The sequence below is a fragment of the Salmo salar genome, chromosome ssa11 (genome assembly GCF_905237065.1).
Source record: "Salmo salar chromosome ssa11, Ssal_v3.1, whole genome shotgun sequence".
In the NCBI taxonomy this organism is placed as follows: Eukaryota; Metazoa; Chordata; class Actinopteri; order Salmoniformes; family Salmonidae; genus Salmo; species Salmo salar.
The window spans coordinates 103960863-103980544 of NC_059452.1; the positions used below are offsets into that span (position 1 = coordinate 103960863).

Here is a 19682-nt window from a genome sequence, read left to right on the forward strand (position 1 = left end):
TGAGAAGTGGTCTGTGGTCTCCACTTGCAGAACCACTCCTTTATTGGTGGTGTCTTGCTTATTGCCTATAATTTCCACCTGTTGTCTATTCCATTTGCACAACAGCATGTGAAATTTATTGTCAATCAGTGTTGCTTCCTAAGTGGACAGTTTGATTTCACAGAAGTGTGATTGACTTGGAGTTACATTGTGTTGTTTAAGTGTTCCCTTTATTTTTTTGAGCAGTATATTAATTCTGAATGGTTCAGTTAGGGGTTAAGGTTAAATATTCATACTGAATGGTTCAGTTAGGGGTTAAGGTTAAATATTAATTCTGAATGGTTCAGTTAGGGGTTGAGGTTAGATATTCATTCTGAATGGTTCAGTTAGGGGTTAAGGTTAAATATTAATTCTTAATGGTTCAGTTAGGGGTTGGAATAGAGTTTACCACAAAGCAATCTAACATGAGTGCCTAGTACTGGGATTGAACACACGACCCTCGGAGCTCGCGGCTCACATCCATCCACCATCCACACAGTTCGTTCCAAAAGTATTCATACCCCTTGACTTATTCCACATTTTGTTGTGCTACAGCCTGAATTCAAAATGGATAAAAAATATACGGTACCAGTCAAAAGTTTGGACCCACCTACTCATTCAAGGGTTTTTCTTTATTTTTACAATTTTCTACACATTGTAGAATAATAGAGAATACATCAAAACTATGAAATAACACATATGGAATCATGTAGTAACCAAAAAAGTGTTAAACAAATCAAAATATATTTTTGATTTTTGATTCTTCAAAGTAGCCACCCTTTTCCTTGATGACAACTTTGCACACTCTTGGCATTCTCTAAACCAGCTTCATGAGGTAGTCACCTGGAATGAATATAAATTAACAGATGTGCCTTGTTAAAAATTAATTTGTGGAATTTCTTCTCTTCTTGATGAGGATACAATCCCGATAACGGGATTGGTTGGACAACAACCAGTGAGATAGCACGGCGCGATATTCAAAACAAAATAATCTCAAAATTAAAATTCAAGTATTATACGGCATTTTAAAGATACTCCACTCGTTAATCCAATCACATTGTCCGATTTCAAAAAGGCTTTACGGTGAAAGCAAAACATTTGATTATTTTAGCATAGCACCTCAGCAAAAAAAAAAGCTATTTTCCCAAGCACGATAGCCATCACAAAACCAGATATACAGCTAAAATTAAGCACTAACCTTTGACAATCTTCATCAGATGACACTCCTAGGACATCATGTTAGACAATACATGCATTTTTTTGTTCGATCAAGTTTATATTTATATCCAAAAACCCCATTTTTACATTGGCGCGTGACGTTCAGAAAATGTTTTCTCCCCATAACCTCCGGTGAATAGGCACATTTAATTTACAGAAGAACTCATAAACGTTGAAAAAATGTATAACAATTATTTAAAGAATTAGAGATAATCTACTCCTTTATGCAACCACTTTGTCAGATTTAAAAAATAACGTTACGGAAAAAGCACATTGTTCAATATTCTGAGTACAGAACTTAGCCTTCAATGCTAAGCTACACAGTTAGCCTACAACCACGGCGTCGACAAATCTCTAACAATATGTTCGAAATATTTACTTACCTTTGCTGATCTTCGGCGGAATGCACTCGGATGGGCACCCACTTCCACAAGAAATGTTCATTTGTTCTGCAAAGTCCATCATTTATGTCCAAATACGTCTGTTTTGTTGACCCATCCAGAACACTTTACAATGCCATGTGGCGTGGACGCAAATCCATAGATGAAATGTTCAAAGTTCCATTACCGTTTGTAGAAACACGTCAAACGATGTTTACAATCAATCCTTTAGGGTATTTTTTAACGTAAAATTGCAATAATTTTACAACCGGGCAATACGTATTCATCCCAGAAGAAAAAATTTAAAAAACGATGAAGTCACGTGAACGCGCATCATAAGACACCTCTCCTCAGACTGGCCAATGATTGACTGAGCCAAAATGATCTGCCCGGTAACAGCTGACGGTTGAAACCAGTTCCTAAAGATTGTTGACAGCCAATGGAAGAGTTAGGAGGTGCAACGTAAATCCTATGTCACTGTAGTTTTTCAAGGGATTCAAAACAAAAACTACATTTCTAATTTCTCCCACTTCCTGATTCAATTTTTCTAAGTTTTTTTGCCTGCCATATGAGTTCTGTTATACTCACAGACACCATTCAAACAGTGTTAGAAACTTCAGAGTGTTTCCTATTCAAATCTACTAATAATATGCATATTCTATTTTCTGGCCCAGAGTAGTAACCTGTTTAAATTGGGTACGTTTTTCATCCGGCCGTGAAAATACTGCCCCCTAGCCCCTAGAGGTTAATGCATTTGAGCCAATCACTTGTGTTGTGACAAGGTAGGGGTGGTATACAGAAGATAGCCCTATTTGGTAAAAGACCAAGTCCATATTATGGGAAGAACAGCTCAAATAAGCAAAGAGAAATGACACTCCATCATTACTTTAAGACATGAAGTTCAGTCAATGCGGAAAATTTCAAAAACTTTGAAATTGGCTCTAATGAGGACCACCACAGGAACGGAAGACCCAGAGTTACCTCTGCTGCAGAGGATAATAGAGTTAACTGCACCTCAGATTGCAGCCAAAATAAATGCTTCACAGAGTTCAAGTAACAGACACATCTCAACATCCACTGTTCAGAAGAGACTGCGTGAATCAGGCCTTCATGGTTGAATTGCTGCAAAGAAACCACTACTAAACGATACCAATAAGAAGAAGAGACTTGCTTGGGCCAAGAAACACAAGCAATGGACATTAGACCAGTGGAAATCTGTCCTTTGGTCTGCTGAGTCCAGATTTGATATTTTTGGTTCCATGTCTTTGTGAGATGCAGAGTAGATGAACACATCTCGGCATGTGTCGTTCCCACCGTGAAGCATGGAGGAGGAGGTGTGATGTTGTGGGGGGTGCTTTGCTTGTGACATTGTCTGATCTTTTTAGAATTCAAGGCACACTTAACCAGCATGGCTACAACAGCATTCTGCAGCGATACGCCATCCCATCTGGTTTGCGCTTAGTGGGACTATCATTTGTTTTTCAACAGGACAATGACCCAGCACACCTCCGGGCTGTTTAAGGGATATTTGACCAAGAAGGAGAGTGTAAGGGCTGCCTTCAGGAATGGACCAAAATGCAGCGGAGTTAGTATTCATCTTTCAATTTAATTAGAAAGAACACTATAACAAACAAAACAAGGAAACTGACAGCCAACACAGTCCTGTCAGGTGCAACCACATTGACAAGCACAATTACCCACACCACACAAAGGAAACGTAGGCAACTTATGTGTGACTCCCAATCAACCACAACCCTCTACAGCTGTGCCTGATTGGAAGTCACACGGCAAAAAATCAATGAAACAATAAAACACTCACACTCCCTTCTGCCACGTCCTGACCCAACTACACCCTCTACTGGTCAAGACGTGACAGTACCCCCCCCTCAAGGTGCAGACCCCGGGATGCACCTAAAAAAGGAAAACACAAGAAAATCCCCAACAAAAAGGAACACCTAAACAATAAGGGAGGGAAGGGAGGGTGGCTGCCGTCACCGACGGCACTGTGCTACACCCTCCCTCCCCAACCCACCTATCCTGGAGGTGGCTCAGGTGCAGGACGTGGACCTCGCTCCACCTTCTGCGTCGCCGACTTTGGTGGCGCCGATAGCTGCGCCGGGCAGACGGGCCACTCGGGCTGACCCTGGCAGACAGACCACTCGGGCTGGACCGGAGGACTGGAGAGCCACTCGGGCTTGGCCGGAGGGCAGTAGGGCCCTTCGGGCTGGGCCGGAGGGCAAGAGGGCCCCTCGGGCTGGGCCGGAGGGCAGGAGGGCCCCTCGGGCTGGGCCGGAGGGCAGGAGGGCCCCTCGGGCTGGGCCGGAGGGCAGGAGGGCCCCTCGGGCTGGGCCGGAGGGCAGGAGGGCCCCTCGGGCTGGGCCGGAGAGCAGGAGGGCCCCTCGGGCTGGGCCGGAGAGCAGGAGGGCCCCTCGGGCTGGGCCGGAGGGCAGGCAGGGCACCCTGGCAGATCCGGGCAGGCGGGCACCTCTGGCAGTTCAGGGCAGTCTGGCCACTCTGGCAGTTCAGCGCAGTCTGGCCACTCTGGCAGTTCAGCGCAGTCTGGCCACTCTGGCAGTTCAGCGCAGTCTGGCCACTCTGGCAGTTCAGCGCAGTCTGGCCACTCTGGCAGTTCAGCGCAGTCTGGCCACTCTGGCAGTTCAGCGCAGTCTGGCCACTCCGGCAGTTCAGCGCAGTCTGACCTCTCTGGCGACTGTTGACTGGCGGGCAGCTCTGACGACTGTTGACTGGCGGGCAGCTCTGACGACTGTTGACTGGCGGGCAGCTCTGACGACTGTTGACTGGCGGGCAGCTCTGATGACTGTTGACTGGCGGGCAGCTCTGACGACTGTTGACTGGCGGGCAGCTCTGGCGACTGTTGACTGGCGGGCAGCTCTGGCGACTGTTGACTGGCGGGCAGCTCTGGTGACTGTTGACTGGCGAGGCTGGGTTGACACACTAGACTCCTGATGCGTGGGGCTGGTATAGGACGTGCCAGCCCGGAGACACGCACCTCCATGCTAGTGCGTCTGGCGGGAAACACCGGACCGAAATGGCGCGCTGGCGGTCTTGATTGTAGGGTTGGCATCACCCCTTCCGGCTCGATGCCTGCACTCGCATGGCACTTGCGGGGGGCTGGTATGTAGCGCACCGGGCTTTGAACGTGCACTGGGGACACCGTGCGCTCCACAGCATAACACGGTGTCTTACCAGTACCACGCTGCTTCCGGTAAGCACGGGGAGTTGGCTTAGGTCTACCACCTGACTCCGCCAATCTCCCCGTGTGCCCCCCCCCAAAAAAATTGTGGGGCTGCCTCCCGTGTCCGTTGCGCTCCCTCTCCTCATACCAGCGCCTCTCAGCTCTCGCCGCCTCGATCTCCCACTGTGGGCGGCGATAATCCCCAGCTTGAGTCCATGGTCCTTTCCCGTCCAGGATTTCCTCCCAAGTCCATGACTCCAGATAGCCTTTCTCCTGGTGCCTCTCCTTGTGCTGCTCCTTCCTCTGCTGCTTGGTCCGTTGTTGGTGGGTAATTCTGTAAGGGCTGCCTTCAGGAATGGACCAAAATGCAGCGGAGTTAGTATTCATCTTTCAATTTAATTAGAAAGAACACTATAACAAACAAAACAAGGAAACTGACAGCCAACACAGTCCTGTCAGGTGCAACCACATTGACAAGCACAATTACCCACACCACACAAAGGAAACGTAGGCAACTTATGTGTGACTCCCAATCAACCACAACCCTCTACAGCTGTGCCTGATTGGAAGTCACACGGCAAAAAATCAATGAAACAATAAAACACTCACACTCCCTTCTGCCACGTCCTGACCCAACTACACCCTCTACTGGTCAGGACGTGACAGAGAGTGATGGAGTGCTGCATCAGATGACCTGGCCTCCACAATCACTTGACCTCAATCCAATTGAGATGGTTTGGGATGAGTTGGACCGCAGAGTGAAGGAAAAGCAGCCAACAAGGGCTCAGCATATGTGGGAATTCCTTCAAGACTGTTTGGAAAAGCATTGCAGATGAAGCTGGTTGAGAGAATGCCAAGGGTGTGCAAAACTGTCATCAAGGCAAAGGGTGGCTACTTTGAAGAATCTAAAATCTAAAATATATTTTGATTTGTTTAACACTTTTTGGGTTACTACATGATTCCATATGTGTTATTCCATAGTTTTGATGTCTTCACTATTATTCTACAATGTAGAAAATAGTAAAAATAAAGAAAACACCCTTGAGTGAGTTCTGTATTTGTCTCACCCATCGACACACATACCCCATAATTACGAAGTGAAAACATGTTCTTAGAAATGTTTGCAAATCTATTGAAAGTTAAACACAGAAAAATCTAATTTACATTAGTGTTCACACCACTGAGTCAAAACTTTGTTGACACACAGCAATTACAGCTGTTAGTTTTTTGCCCGGTAATTCTGGGTAAGTCTCTATGAGCTTTGCACACATGGATTGTGCAAAATTTGCCTGTTATTATTTTTTTAATTCTTCAAGTTCTGTCAAATTGGTTGTTGATTATTGCTAGACCACCATTTTTGGGCTCTTGTCTTAGATTTTCAAGCAGATTTAAGTCAAAACTGTAATTTGGCCACTCAGGAACGTTCACTGTCTTCTTGGTAAGCAACTCCAGTGTAGGTTTGGCCTTGTGTTTTAGGTTATTGTCCTGCTGAAAGGTGAATTAATCTCCCAGTGTCTGGTGGAAAGCAGACTGAACCACCTTTTCCTCTAGGATTTTGTCTGTGCTTAGCTCCATTCTGTTTCTTTTTTATCCTGAAAAACTCCCCAGTTGTTAACGATTACAAGCATACTCATAACATGATGCAGCCACTAATATGCTTGAAAATATATCAAGTAGTACTCAGTATAGTGTTGTATTGGATTTGACCCAAACATTACACTTTGTATTCAGGACAAAAAGTGAATTGCTTTGCCACATTTTTTGCATTAATACTTTAGTGCCTTATTGCAAACAGGAGGCATGTTTTGGAAAATTTGTATTCTGTACAGGCTTCTTTCTTTTCACTCTGTCAATTAGGTTAGTATTGTGAAGTAATTACAATGATGTTGAGCCATCCTCAGTTTTATCCTGTCGCAGTCATTAAACTCTAACTGTTTTAAAGTCACCATTGGCCTCATGGTGAAATCCCTGAGCAGTTTCCCTTCTCTCTGGCAACTGAGTCAGAAAGGACGCCTGTATCTTTGTAGTGACTGGGTGTATTGATACACCATCCAAAGTGTAATGAATTACTTCCCCATCCTCAAAGGGATATTCAATATCTGCTTTTATTTATTTTTTACCAATATGTGCCTTTCTTTGCGAGGCATTGGAAAACCTCCCTGGTCTTTGCTTGAATCTGTGTTTGAAACTCACTGTTTGACTTTATGTGTGTTTATTGTAGGTGTGGGGGTACAGAGATGAGAGTGTCATTCAAAAATCATGTTGAACACTATTATTGCACACAGAGTGAGTTCATGTAATTTGTCATGTGACTTGTTAAGCACATGTGTACTACTGAACTTTTTTTAGGATTGCCATAACAACGCGGTTGAATACTTATTGAATCAAGACATTTCAGCTTTTCATTTTGTTTTCATTAATGTATTAACAAATATAATCCCTGTGTGAAGTTCATGTTTTTGTTATTCACCCCAATGTTCTCGGGTCTGACAGACCCACAACATTATTGGGTTTTACAACAATACAGCCATAACAATTTACGTAGAAATACTAAATACTTAGATGTTGACTTATATCAATTACAAGCAATATAGACAGTATACATGGTTAATATAGACAGTATACATGGTTATTATAGACAGTATACATGGTTAATATAGACAGTATACATGGTTAATATAGACAGTATACATGGTTAATATAGACAGTATACATGGTTAATATAGACAGCATGGTTAATATAGACAGTATACATGGTTAATATAGACAGCATGGTTAATATAGACAGTATACATGGTTAATATAGACAGCATGGTTAATATAGACAGTATACATGGTTAATATAGACAGCATGGTTAATATAGACAGTATACATGGTTAATATAGACAGCATGGTTAATATAGACAGCATGGTTAATATAGACAGTATACATGGTTAATATAGACAGCATGGTTAATATAGACAGTATACATGGTTAATATAGACAGTATACATGGTTATTATAGACAGCATGGTTAATATAGACAGTATATATGGTTAATATAGACAGTATACATGGTTAATATAGACAGCATGGTTAATATAGACAGTATACATGGTTAATATAGACAGCATGGTTAATATAGACAGTATACATGGTTAAAATAGACAACATGGTTAATATAGACAGTATACATGGTTAATATAGACAGCATGGTTAATATAGACAGTATACATGGTTAATATAGACAGCATGGTTAATATAGACAGTATACATGGTTAATATAGACAGCATGGTTAATATAGACAGTATACATGGTTAAAATAGACAACATGGTTAATATAGACAGTATACATGGTTAATATAGACAGCATGGTTAATATAGACAGCATGGTTAATATAGACAGTATACATGGTTAATATAGACAGCATGGTTAATATAGACAGTATACATGGTTAATATAGACAGTATACATGGTTAATATAGACAGCATGGTTAATATAGACAGTATACATGGTTAATATAGACAGCATGGTTAATATAGACAGTATATATGGTTAATATAGACAGCATGGTTAATATAGACAGTATACATGGTTAATATAGACAACATGGTTAATATAGACAGTATACATGGTTAATATAGACAGCATGGTTAATATAGACAGTATACATGGTTAATATAGACAACATGGTTAATATAGACAGTATACATGGTTAATATAGACAGCATGGTTAATATAGACAGCATGGTTAATATAGATAGCATGGTTAATATAGACAGTATACATGGTTAATATAGACAGCATGGTTAATATAGACAGTATACATGGTTAATATAGACAGCATGGTTAATATAGACAGTATACATGGTTAATATAGACAGTATACATGGTTAATATAGACAGTATACATGGTTAATATAGACAACATGGTTAATATAGACAGTATACATGGTTAATATAGACAGCATGGTTAATATAGACAGTATACATGGTTAATATAGACAGCATCGTTAATATAGACAGCATGGTTAATATAGACAGTATCCATGGTTAATATAGACAGCATGGTTAATATAGACAGTATACATGGTTAATATAGACAGCATGGTTAATATAGACAGTATACATGGTTAATATAGACAGCATGGTTAATATAGACAGAACATGGTTAATATAGACAGTATCCATGGTTAATATAGACAGCATGGTTAATATAGACAGTATACATGGTTAATATAGACAGCATGGTTAATATAGACAGTATACATGGTTAATATAGACAGCTTGGTTAATATAGACAGTATACATGGTTAATATAGAGAGAATACATGATTAATATTTGCCATTTACCTGCTAGATCACATTTGAAAGCGCTATTCGTTTTTTTAATATAAAATGTGATTTTTGGAAACAAAAATCAATTATAGTCAAGACACGGGTGGAATAAACAATTTGTTTAATTTAAAATAAATCATGTTGATCTTGAACAAATATAAATGATACAATGCATCATTATTGATGTTTATTGCTTTGAACAAATTGGACAAATTTTACATATAGTATTCTATCAAAATGACAAATGAGCACCATTGAACACAAATTAAGGCAGGTCTACACACCACATGAGGGACAAAGTTAGTACTGTGTGTGTGTTGCAAATGTATTTCTTGCACTTGATGCTTGTGTACCGTGTCCTGTCCTTCTTGGATTCACACACACATCGCAGCGCTTCTTGTTGCTACCGGCTGCAATCTAGAATGATGAAAATAACTTAGTTCAGGAATTTTACTAACATCTCACTCATTTACATATATTGTTACAGCAGGCCAAGGTAGGAGAGTCAGACACACACACACACACACACACACAAATGCAACATCTTCACTCACACTTACTTCCGGTATTAGAGTTGTTGGTTCTGTGGGTTCGGGGCTGATGGGGCAGCAGCATCCTCCTCCTGAATCCTCCTCACGATGGTTGCAGATGCTGGGTTCCTTGGGAGATGTTGCCTCCTCTGGATTTGAGGTCTTACCAATGCCTTGCCCAGCTCCTTGAGAAAGAGCCGTCTCCTCTGGAGCTTCCCTCTGTTCCAATCTGGGTTCAACGCCGTCCAGATGACAAACGTGTTGAATGCAGAGATGTCCAAGATGTTGGATAATATCACAAGTGGCCAGCGTAGGGTTCTTCTTTTGCAGCTGTAGCCAGTCACCAGCTTGTCTGTTGTCCACCCCTCCTTTTGTGGCATTGTAATCCATTATGATTTGTGGTTTTTGATGTTCCTGGCCACAGATTCTCCCATCCCTATGCAGCGTACTCATGAGTACCACATTTTTGTCTTTCTTTGGCACATAGGACACTAGGGATGTTTCAGCCGTGAACACAAACTTAGAGGAATTGAAAGGCCTGTTCTGTGTATTCAACAGCTGAGGTGGGAGCCCTGGCTTGTTTTTTCGTACTGTTTCTACCATCGTGAGCTTCCTCTTGAGGAGCTCCTGTCCAAGCTTGGGCGAAGTAAAAAAGTTTTGCATGTGATGTTGTTGCCATGGAGTCCCTGTATCACGTCCAGGACAACCCACATCCCTTGGTTCTTCTCAGGGGCTCCTCCATCTGGCTTCCCCATATACACTTGCAAGTTCCACGCATATGATGAAGCAGCATCACAGGCTGGCAAGATCTTCTTTCCATAATTTGAAGGTTTAGACGGTATGTACTGCCTGAAGGAGCAGCGGCCCCTAAATGGCATAAGCTGCTCATCAACAGTAACGTTGGGCCCAGGGCAGTCCACCCACTTGTTCCACACTGACCTGATTGCAGCTAGCTTGTCTCTCTGCCGCCGAGCTGGTCTGGTATCTCGTTTGTTTTATTTTTTTATTTTATTTCACCTTTATTTAAGCAGGTAGGCTAGTTGAGAACAAGTTCTCATTTACAACTGCGACCTGCAAAGCAGTTCAACAGAAACAACAACACAGAGTTATAGAAAAAAAAGAAAGTCTATATACATTGTGTGCAAATGGCATGAGGAGATAAGGCAATAAATAGGCCATATTAGCAAAGTAATTACAATTTAGCAGATTAACACTGGAGTGATAGATGAGCAGATGATGATGAGCATATGATGGTGTGTAAGTAGTGATACTGGTGTGCAAAAGAGCAAAAAAGAAAATTAAAACAATATGGGGATGAGGTAGGTAGATTGAGTGGGCTATTTACAGATGAACTATGTACAGCTGCAGCGATCGGTTAGCTGCTCAGATAGCTGATGTTTAAAGTTAGTGAAGGAAATGTACGTTTCCAGCTTCAGCGATTTTTGCAATTCGTTCCAGTCACTGGCAGCAGAGAACTGGAAGGAAAGGCGGCCAAAGGAGGTGTTGGCTTTGGGGATGACCAGTGAGCTATACCTGCTGGAGCACGTACTACGGGTGGGAGTTGCTATGGTGACCAGTGAGCTGAGATAAGGCGGAGCTTTACCTAGCATAGACTTATAGATGACCTGGAGCCAGTGGGTCTGGCGACGAATGTGTAGCGAGGGCCAGCCGACTAGAGCATACAGGTCGCAGTGGTGGGTGGTATAAGGCGCTTTGGTAACAAAACGGATGGCACTGTGATAGACTACATCCAATTTGCTGAGTAGAGTATTGGAAGCTATTTTGTAGATGACATCACCGAAGTCAAGGATCGGTAGGATAGTCAGTTTTACTAGGGTAAGTTTTGCGGCGTGAGTGAAGGAGGCTTTGTTGCGAAATAGATGGCCGATTCTAGATTTGATTTTGGATTAGAGATGTTTGAAATCAGTCTAGAAGGAGAGGTTACAGTCTAGCCAGACACCTAGGTATTTGTAGTTGTCTACGTATTCTTGGTCAGAACCGTCCAGAGTAGTGATGCTAGTCGGGCAGCCGGGTGCGGGCAGCGAACGGTTGAAAAGCATGCATTTGGTTTTACTAGCGTTTAAGAGCAGTTGGAGGCCACGGAAGGAGTGTTGTATGGCATTGAAGCTCGTTTGGAGGTTTGTTAACACAGTGTCCAAAGAGAGGCTAGATGTGTACAGAATGGTGTCGTCTGCGTAGAGGTGGATCAGGGAATCACCTGCAGCAAGAGTGACATCGTTGAAATACACAGAGAAAAGAGTCGGCCCAAGAATTGAAACCTGTGGTACCCCCATAGAGACTGCCAGAGGTCTGGACAACAGGCCTTCCAATTTGACACACTGAACTCTGTCTGCGAATTAGTTGGTGAACCAGGCGAGGCAGTCATTTGAGAAACCAAGGCTGTTGAGTCTGCCGATAAGATTACAGTGATTGACAGAGTCAAAAGCATTGGCCAGGTTGATGAAGACGGCTGCACAGTACTGTCTTTTATCGATGGCTGTTATGATGTCGTTTAGTACCTTGAGCGTGGCTGAGGTGCACCCATGACCAGCTCGGAAACCGGATTGCACAGCGGAGAAGGTACGGTGGGATTTGAAATGGTCAGTGATCTGTTTGTTAACTTGGCTTTCGAAGACTTTAGAAAGGCAGGGCAGGATGGATGTAGGTCTATAACAGTTTGGGTCTAGAGCATCACCCCCTTTGAAGAGGGGGATGACCGCGGCAGCTTTCCAATCTTTAGTGATCTCGGACGATACGAAAGAGAGGTTGAACAGACTGGTAATAGGGGTTGCAACAATGGCGGCGGATAATTTTTGAAAGAGAGGGTCCAGATTGTCAAGCCCAGCTGATTTGTATGGGTCCAGGTTTTGCAGCTCTTTCAGAACATCTGCTATCTGGATTTGGGTGCAGGAGAAGCTGGGGAGGCTCAGGCAAGTAGCTGCGGGGTGTGCGGAGCTGTTGGCCGGGGTTGGCGTAGCCAGGAGGAAAGTATGGCCAGCCGTAGAGAAATGCTTATGGAAATTTTCGATTATCATGGATTTATCGGTGGTGACCGTGTTACCTAGTCTCAGTGCAGTGGGCAGCTGGGAGGAGGTGCTCTTGTTCTCCATGGACTTTACAGTGTCCCAAAACTATTTGGAGTGGAGCTACAGGATGCAAATTTCTGTTTGAAAAAGCTAGCCTTTGCTTTCCTCACTGACTGTGTGTATTGGTTCCTGACATCCCTGAACAGTTGCATATCGCGAGGACTATTCGATGCTAGTGCAATCTGCCACAGGATGTTTCTGTGCTGGTCGAGGGCAGTCAGGTCTGGAGTGAACCAAGGGCTATATCTGTTCTTAGTTCTACAGATGCTTATTTAAGATGGTGAGGAAATTACTTTTAAAGAACAACCAGAAAGACCTGCTCGCTGAAGTGTTTTAGGGAGCGTTTGACAGTGATGAGGGGTGGTCGTTTGACCGCAGACCCATAGCGGATGCAGGCAATGAGGCAGTGATCACTGAGATCCTCATTGATAACAGCAAAGGTGTATTTGGAGGGCAAGTTGGTCAGGATCATATCTATGAGGGTGCCCATGCTTACGGATTTAGGGTTGTACCTGGTGGTTTCCTTGATTATTTATGTGAGATTGAGGGCATCTAGCTTAGATTGTAGGACTGCTGTGGTGTTAAGCATATCCCAGTTTAGGTCACCTAACAGAACAAACTCTGAAGATAGATGGGGGGCAATCAATTCACGTATGGTGTCCAGGGCTCAGCTGGGAGCTGAGGGGGGTCTATAACAGGCGACAACAGTGAGAGACTTATTTCTGGAGAGATTCATTTTTTAAATTAGAAGCTCGAACTGTTTGGGCATAGACCTGGAAAGTATGACAGAACTTTGCAAGCTAACTCCTCCCCCTTTGGCAGTTCTATCTTGACGGAAAATGTTGTAGTTGGGTATGGAAATCTCCGAATATTTGGTGGCCTTCCTAAGCCAGGATTCAGACATCAGGGTTGGCAGAGTGTGCTAAAGCAGTGAGTAAAACAAACTTAGGGAGGAGGCTTCTGATGTTAACATACATGAAACCAAGGCTTTTTCGATTACAGAAGTCAACAAACGAGAGTGCCTGGGGACAGGCAGGGCCTGGGTTAACCTCCACATCATCCGAGGAGGAGTAGGATGAGGGTACGGCTAAAGGCTAGCAAAACTGGTCATCTAGTTCGTTGGGGATGAGAATAAAAGGAGCAGATTTCTGGGCGTGGTAGAATAGATTCAGGGCATAATGTGCAGACAGGGGTATGGTGGGGTGCGGGTACAGTGGAGGTAAGCCCAGGCACTGAGTGATGATAAGAGGTGTTGCACCTCTGGACGTGCTGGTTATACTGGGTGAGGTCACCGCATGTGTGGGAGGTGGGACAAAGGAAGTATCTAAGGCATGTACAGTGGGACTAGGGGCTCCGCAGTAAACTTAAACAATGATAATTATCCTAAACAACAGTATACAAGGCATATTGAAATTTGAGGGAGACATAAAGCGAGGCATAAAGCAATCACAGGTGTTGATTGGGAGAGCTAGCTAAGACGGGGCTAGGACCGACAGATAAACAAAGTGGAGTACCGTGATAAATGAACAGTCCAGCAGGCATCAGCTATGTAGCCAAGTGATCATAGGGTCCAGTGTACAGCGATAGATGAAACAGGGAAGCCGCGGGGTAGTCGTTGCTACGCTAGCACGCGGGAGACACAGCGTTTAAAGTTAGCAGGCCAGGGTTGTCACGGGCGGATAGAAGAGTTTAAGGGTGAGTCAAGCGCAGGAGACTGAGGTCCGTTGGAACAAACGTGATTTAATAAATCCAAGGGCAAAATCCATATACGGCTGGGAGCACAACAGTCAAAAGACTAAAAGAAGCTCCGCTCAAAAGGCAGACGGGGCGCAACCCGGCAACCCTACTGCCTATACAATAAGTAGTAAACCAACGACATAAAACCAACACCACCTCTACCACACGTAACAAAGAACAATCCCGCACGAATCCTAACTAAACACAGACAGACTAAATACCCCCCCACTAATGACAAACACGAAACAGGTGCAATCAAAAAACAGACATAACTAATAGACACTGAAACACAGATCGGTGGCAGCTAGTAGGCCGGCGACGACGACCGCCGAGCACCGCCCGACCGAGGAGAGGCACCACCTTCTGTGGACGTTGTGACAGTGGTAAGTAGAAGCGTCTGCTCCGACGTCCGGCACAGCGGATGGGATTTCGTCTGCGGATCAGTTGTGGTGGTACGGCGGGGCGTCGTGATGACGAAGGGACCGAGCCCTCTGAGCAGAGATCGTTTTTGTCATACTGATTGAATGAGGAGCCACACATGCAAGCTATTTATTTGTTGTGTCCTTCCCCCAATTTGCACCTGGCTGGGATAGAGTGTAAAAAATTCAGTATTTTCCCACATTGTATCAAAATAATGCATTGTAATAAAATTGTGCCGGGTTCCCGCAAGACATTGTGTAGTTTCACACACTACAAAGAGTAAAGAGTGCGAGAAAAGCGGGAGACAGGCAGGGAGACAGACAGGTTGTTGGTGCTATGTTGAAACAGCAGACCCAGGGAGGAGGAAGACAGAGTGAAGGCACACAGTGTCAAGTGTCAGTGTGCAGCGGGTAGGACGGAGTCAGGCTCAGGACACAGAACTGAGTAAAAACGTACTTTACTCGAATAAACCACAAAATAATTCCACGCAGGGAAAATACTCCAGCTCACAGAAATAGCGAACACTTAACAATGAACAAACATGCACAAAACCATGTGGGAACCAGAGGGTTAAATAGGGAATAAATTATAACGTAATGGATACCAGGTGTGTACAATCAAGACAAAACAAATGGGCAAAGAAACGTAGATCGGTGGCGGCTAGAAAGCCAGTGACGTCGACCGCCGAACGTCGCCCGAACAAGGAGAAGCACCAACTTCGACCGCCGAACGTCGCCCGAACAAGGAGAGGCACCAACTTTGGCGGAAGTCCTGACACACAGCAAACCTTTTGGTTTAATTTTTACATGTTTTCACCTACACACACACTTTTCCACACTTGTATTACCCGGGTCCAGTGGACCCGAACACCACATATGTAATATAAATGTGTAAGGGGTTGCACAATGACATTTCTGTTCTTTCAGATGTTCTTCACAGAAAATTAGCCAAAATATTTTTTTTATAACATTTTTCTTTTAGTAAAATTTGAAAATGGGTCCCACAGACCCAAACGCCACACAAGAGTTGAAAAACATAATTTCACTTTTGACATTATGTGAACGGAATTTAATCAATTTTAAATTCAGGCTGTAACACAACAAAATGTGGAAAAAGTCAAGGGTTAAGAATACCTTCTGAAGGCACTGTACATGTTAGTACCTTCTGCTGTTCCATCTGTCAGGGAGAGGTGTGTGTGTGTGTGTGTGTGTGTGTGTGTGTGTGTGTGTGTGTGTGTGTGTGTGTGTGTGTGTGTGTGTGTGTGTGTGTGTGTGTGTGTTGATGCCCGTTGTTCAAGGACACTTTCACAAAGTCGTTTTAAAGTCTTGTTAATCCAAATACCAGCAAACCAAATTAATTCAGTTCACACACACGTGCACACACACACCTTTCCTAGGTCTAATCACAGTAGATACGTGGTTACAATCCAGGAGGCAAATTAAACTTGTAAATCAAGCAGTAACATTCTTAACTGTTTCTTTTCCTCTCCTCTCCTCTCCTCTCCCCAACCCCCTCACCTCCTCACTTCTCCCCATCCCCTCACCTCCTCCCCTGACACCTCCTCCCCTCTCCCCCACCCCTTCACCTAATCTCCCTCCACCCCCTCACCTCCTCTCCCTCCTCTCTCCCCCACCCCTTCCCCTCCTCTCCCTCCACTCTCCCCCAACCCACTCACCTCCCTCCCCCACACCCTCACCTCCTTTACCTCCCCTCTCCCCTCTCCCCCCACCTCTTCTCCCTCAACTCTCCTCCACCCACTCACCTCCTCTACCTCCCTCTCTCCCGCAACCACTAAACTTCTCTCCCTCCCCTCTCCTCCACCCCCTCTCCTCCTCACCTCCTCTCCCTCAACTCTCCCCCCACACTCTCACCTCCTCTCTCTTCTCCCCCACCCCCTCTCCCTCCCCTTTCCCCTCTCCCCCACCCCTCTCCTCCTCTCCCTCACCCCCTCACCTCCTCCCCTCCCCTCCCCTCCCCCTCCCTTCTCTCCTCTCCCCCCCACCCCCTCACCTCCTTTCCCTCCCCTCTCCCCCCACCCCCCCTCCTCCTCTCCTTCCCCCAGCTCCTGTGTTCTACTTTGGCGAGGTAGAGTACCGTGTGGATGAGAGTGATGGTCACGTGGAGGTTAGGGTGTTGAGGACAGGAAAGGATCTCTCCAAGACTGCTACCGTCACTGTGCGCTCACACAAGACTGAGCTGGCCTCTGCAGAGGGTAGGGAGCTGCTGATGATGATGATGATGTTGTTGTTGTTGTGGAAGAGGATGAAGAGAAAAGGGGGAGTTTAGATTCCTCATCTTTCTTTCTTTCTTTCTCTCTCTCTCTCTCTCTCTCTCTCTCTCTCTGTCTCTCTCTCTGTCTCTCTCTCTGTCTCTCTCTCTGTCTCTCTCTGTCTCTGTCTCTCTCTCTGTCTCTGTCTCTCTCTCTGTCTCTCTCTCTGTCTCTCTCTCTCTCTCTGTCTCTGTCTCTCTCTCTTTCTGTCTCTCTCTCTCGCTCTCGCTCTCCCTCCCTCACTGTCTCTCTCTCTGTCTCTCTCTCTCTCTTTCTCTCTCTGTCATCTCTCTCTCATCCCAATCTCTCTGTCCTTCTCTTTGTCCTGTAGCTGGTGTGGACTACGTAGGGATCAGTCGTAACCTGGACTATACCCCAGGGATGAACCAACAGACCTTCAGGGTGACAATCCTGGATGACCTGGGTCAGCCGGTTCTGGAGGGGCCAGAGACCTTCGAGCTGGTCCTCTGCATGCCGGTGAATGGCATTCTGGGAGAACCGGGCAAGACCACCGTCTTTATCAACGACTCCGTCTCCGACCGTGAGATACGACATCACTGTGAAACGATTGCAAAACTGTTGTTATTTTTAGTTGCATTGATTTACTATAGTACAATAAGGTAAGCAGTTCTCTGCGTTTTTTGTATTGATTGATTGATTGATTTTTTTTGGATTGATTATCCGTCCGCCCCCTCAGTGCCCAAGGTCCAGTTCCAGGAGGCGTTGTATACGGGGGAGGAGAGCGACGGTCGTATCCTGGCAACAGTGTACCGTAGTGGTGACATCAGCTACAAGTCCACTGTGCGCTGTTACACCCGACAGGGGTCAGCTCAGGTCACCACAGACTTCCAGGAACGACCCAACACGGACGTATCCATCATCACCTTCCTGCCAGGTAACACACGGTTACCACCTGGTTCATAGTTCCGTAACAACAAAAGGGAGACTACGAAAGACATTTATTAAAGTAGATAATAATAAATAGAAAGATATAACAGAAACTGTGGACGTCTGTAGGATCAGTAGTGTGTCCAGTGTGTGAACGAGTGGAGCGGGTGTTGTATGGTGAGAACAGACCAACAACCTAAAGGTGGTAGAAGCCAGACTTGCCAGTCAGGGAAGAGAGAGAGTGAGAGAGAGAGAGAGAGAGGCCAAGCCTGCCAGTCAGGGAAGAGAGAGAGTGAGAGAGAGAGAGAGAGAGAGAGGCCAAGCCTGCCAGTCAGGGAAGAGAGAGAGTGAGAGAGAGAGGCCAAGCCTGCCAGTCAGCGAAGAGAGAGAGAGTGAGAGAGAGAGGCCAAGCCTGCCAGTCAGGGAAGAGAGAGAGAGTGAGAGAGAGGCCAAGCCTGCCAGTCAGGGAAGAGAGAGAGTGAGAGAGAGGCCAAGCCTGCCAGTCAGGGAAGAGAGAGAGTGAGAGAGAGAGGCCAAGCCTGCCAGTCAGCGAAGAGAGAGAGAGTGAGAGAGAGAGGCCAAGCCTGCCAGTCAGGGAAGAGAGAGAGAGTGAGAGAGAGGCCAAGCCTGCTAGTCAGCGAAGAGAGAGAGTGAGAGAGAGGCCAAGCCTGCCAGTCAGGGAAGAGAGAGAGTGAGAGAGAGAGAGAGAGAGAGAGGCCAAGCCTGCCAGTCAGGGAAGAGAGAGAGTGAGAGAGAGAGGCCAAGCCTGCCAGTCAGGGAAGAGAGAGAGCCCCAGTGAGAGAGAGAGGCCAAGCCTGCCAGTCAGGGAAGAGAGAGAGAGTGAGAGAGAGGCCAAGCCTGCCAGTCAGGGAAGAGAGAGAGTGAGAGAGAGGCCAAGCCTGCCAGTCAGGGAAGAGAGAGAGATGAGAGAGAGGCCAAGCCTGCCAGTCAGCGAAGAGAGAGAGAGTGAGAGAGAGGCCAAGCCTGCTAGTCAGCGAAGAGAGAGTGAGAGAGAGAGTCCAAGCCTGCCAGTCAGCAAAGAGAGAGAGTGAGAGAGAGAGGCCAAGCCTGCCAGTCAGGGAAGAGAGAGAGTGAGAGAGAGAGGCCCAGCCTGCCAGTCAGGGAAGAGAGAGAGGCCCAGCCTGCCAGTCAGGGATTAGAGAGAGGCCCAGCCTGCCAGTCAGGGAAGAGAGAGAGGCCAAGCCTGCCAGTCAGGGAAGAGAGAGAGGCCCAGCCTGCCAGTCAGGGAAGAGAGAGAGGCCCAGCCTGCCAGTCAGGGAAGAGAGAGAGGCCAAGCCTGCCAGTCAGGGAAGAGAGAGAGGCCAAGCCTGCCAGTCAGGGAAGAGAGAGAGAGTGAGAGAGAGAGAGAGAGGCCAAGCCTGCCAGTCAGGGAAGAGAGAGAGAGTGAGAGAGAGGCCAAGCCTGCTAGTCAGCGAAGAGAGAGAGAGTGAGAGAGAGAGGCCAAGCCTGCCAGTCAGCGAAGAGACAGAGTGAGAGAGAGAGGCCAAGCCTGCCAGTCAGGGAAGAGAGAGAGTGAGAGAGAGCGGCCAAGCCTGCCAGTCAGGGAAGAGAGAGAGAGTGAGAGAGAGAGGCCAAGCCTGCTAGTCAGGGAAGAGAG

At 45.6% G+C, this 19682-nt stretch overlaps 1 protein-coding gene across 1 annotated transcript in view; it reads left to right on the forward strand.

Moving 5' to 3' along the window:
- Positions 1 to 19682, forward strand: part of frem2a (FRAS1 related extracellular matrix 2a) — a 243133-nt gene that overhangs the window by 148311 nt on the left and 75140 nt on the right. The window contains exons 8-10 of the mRNA XM_045690232.1: positions 16970 to 17119; positions 17508 to 17717; positions 17874 to 18071. Of these exons, the coding sequence (XP_045546188.1) occupies positions 16970 to 17119; positions 17508 to 17717; positions 17874 to 18071 (558 nt within the window). The remainder of the gene's footprint in view (positions 1 to 16969; positions 17120 to 17507; positions 17718 to 17873; positions 18072 to 19682) is intronic.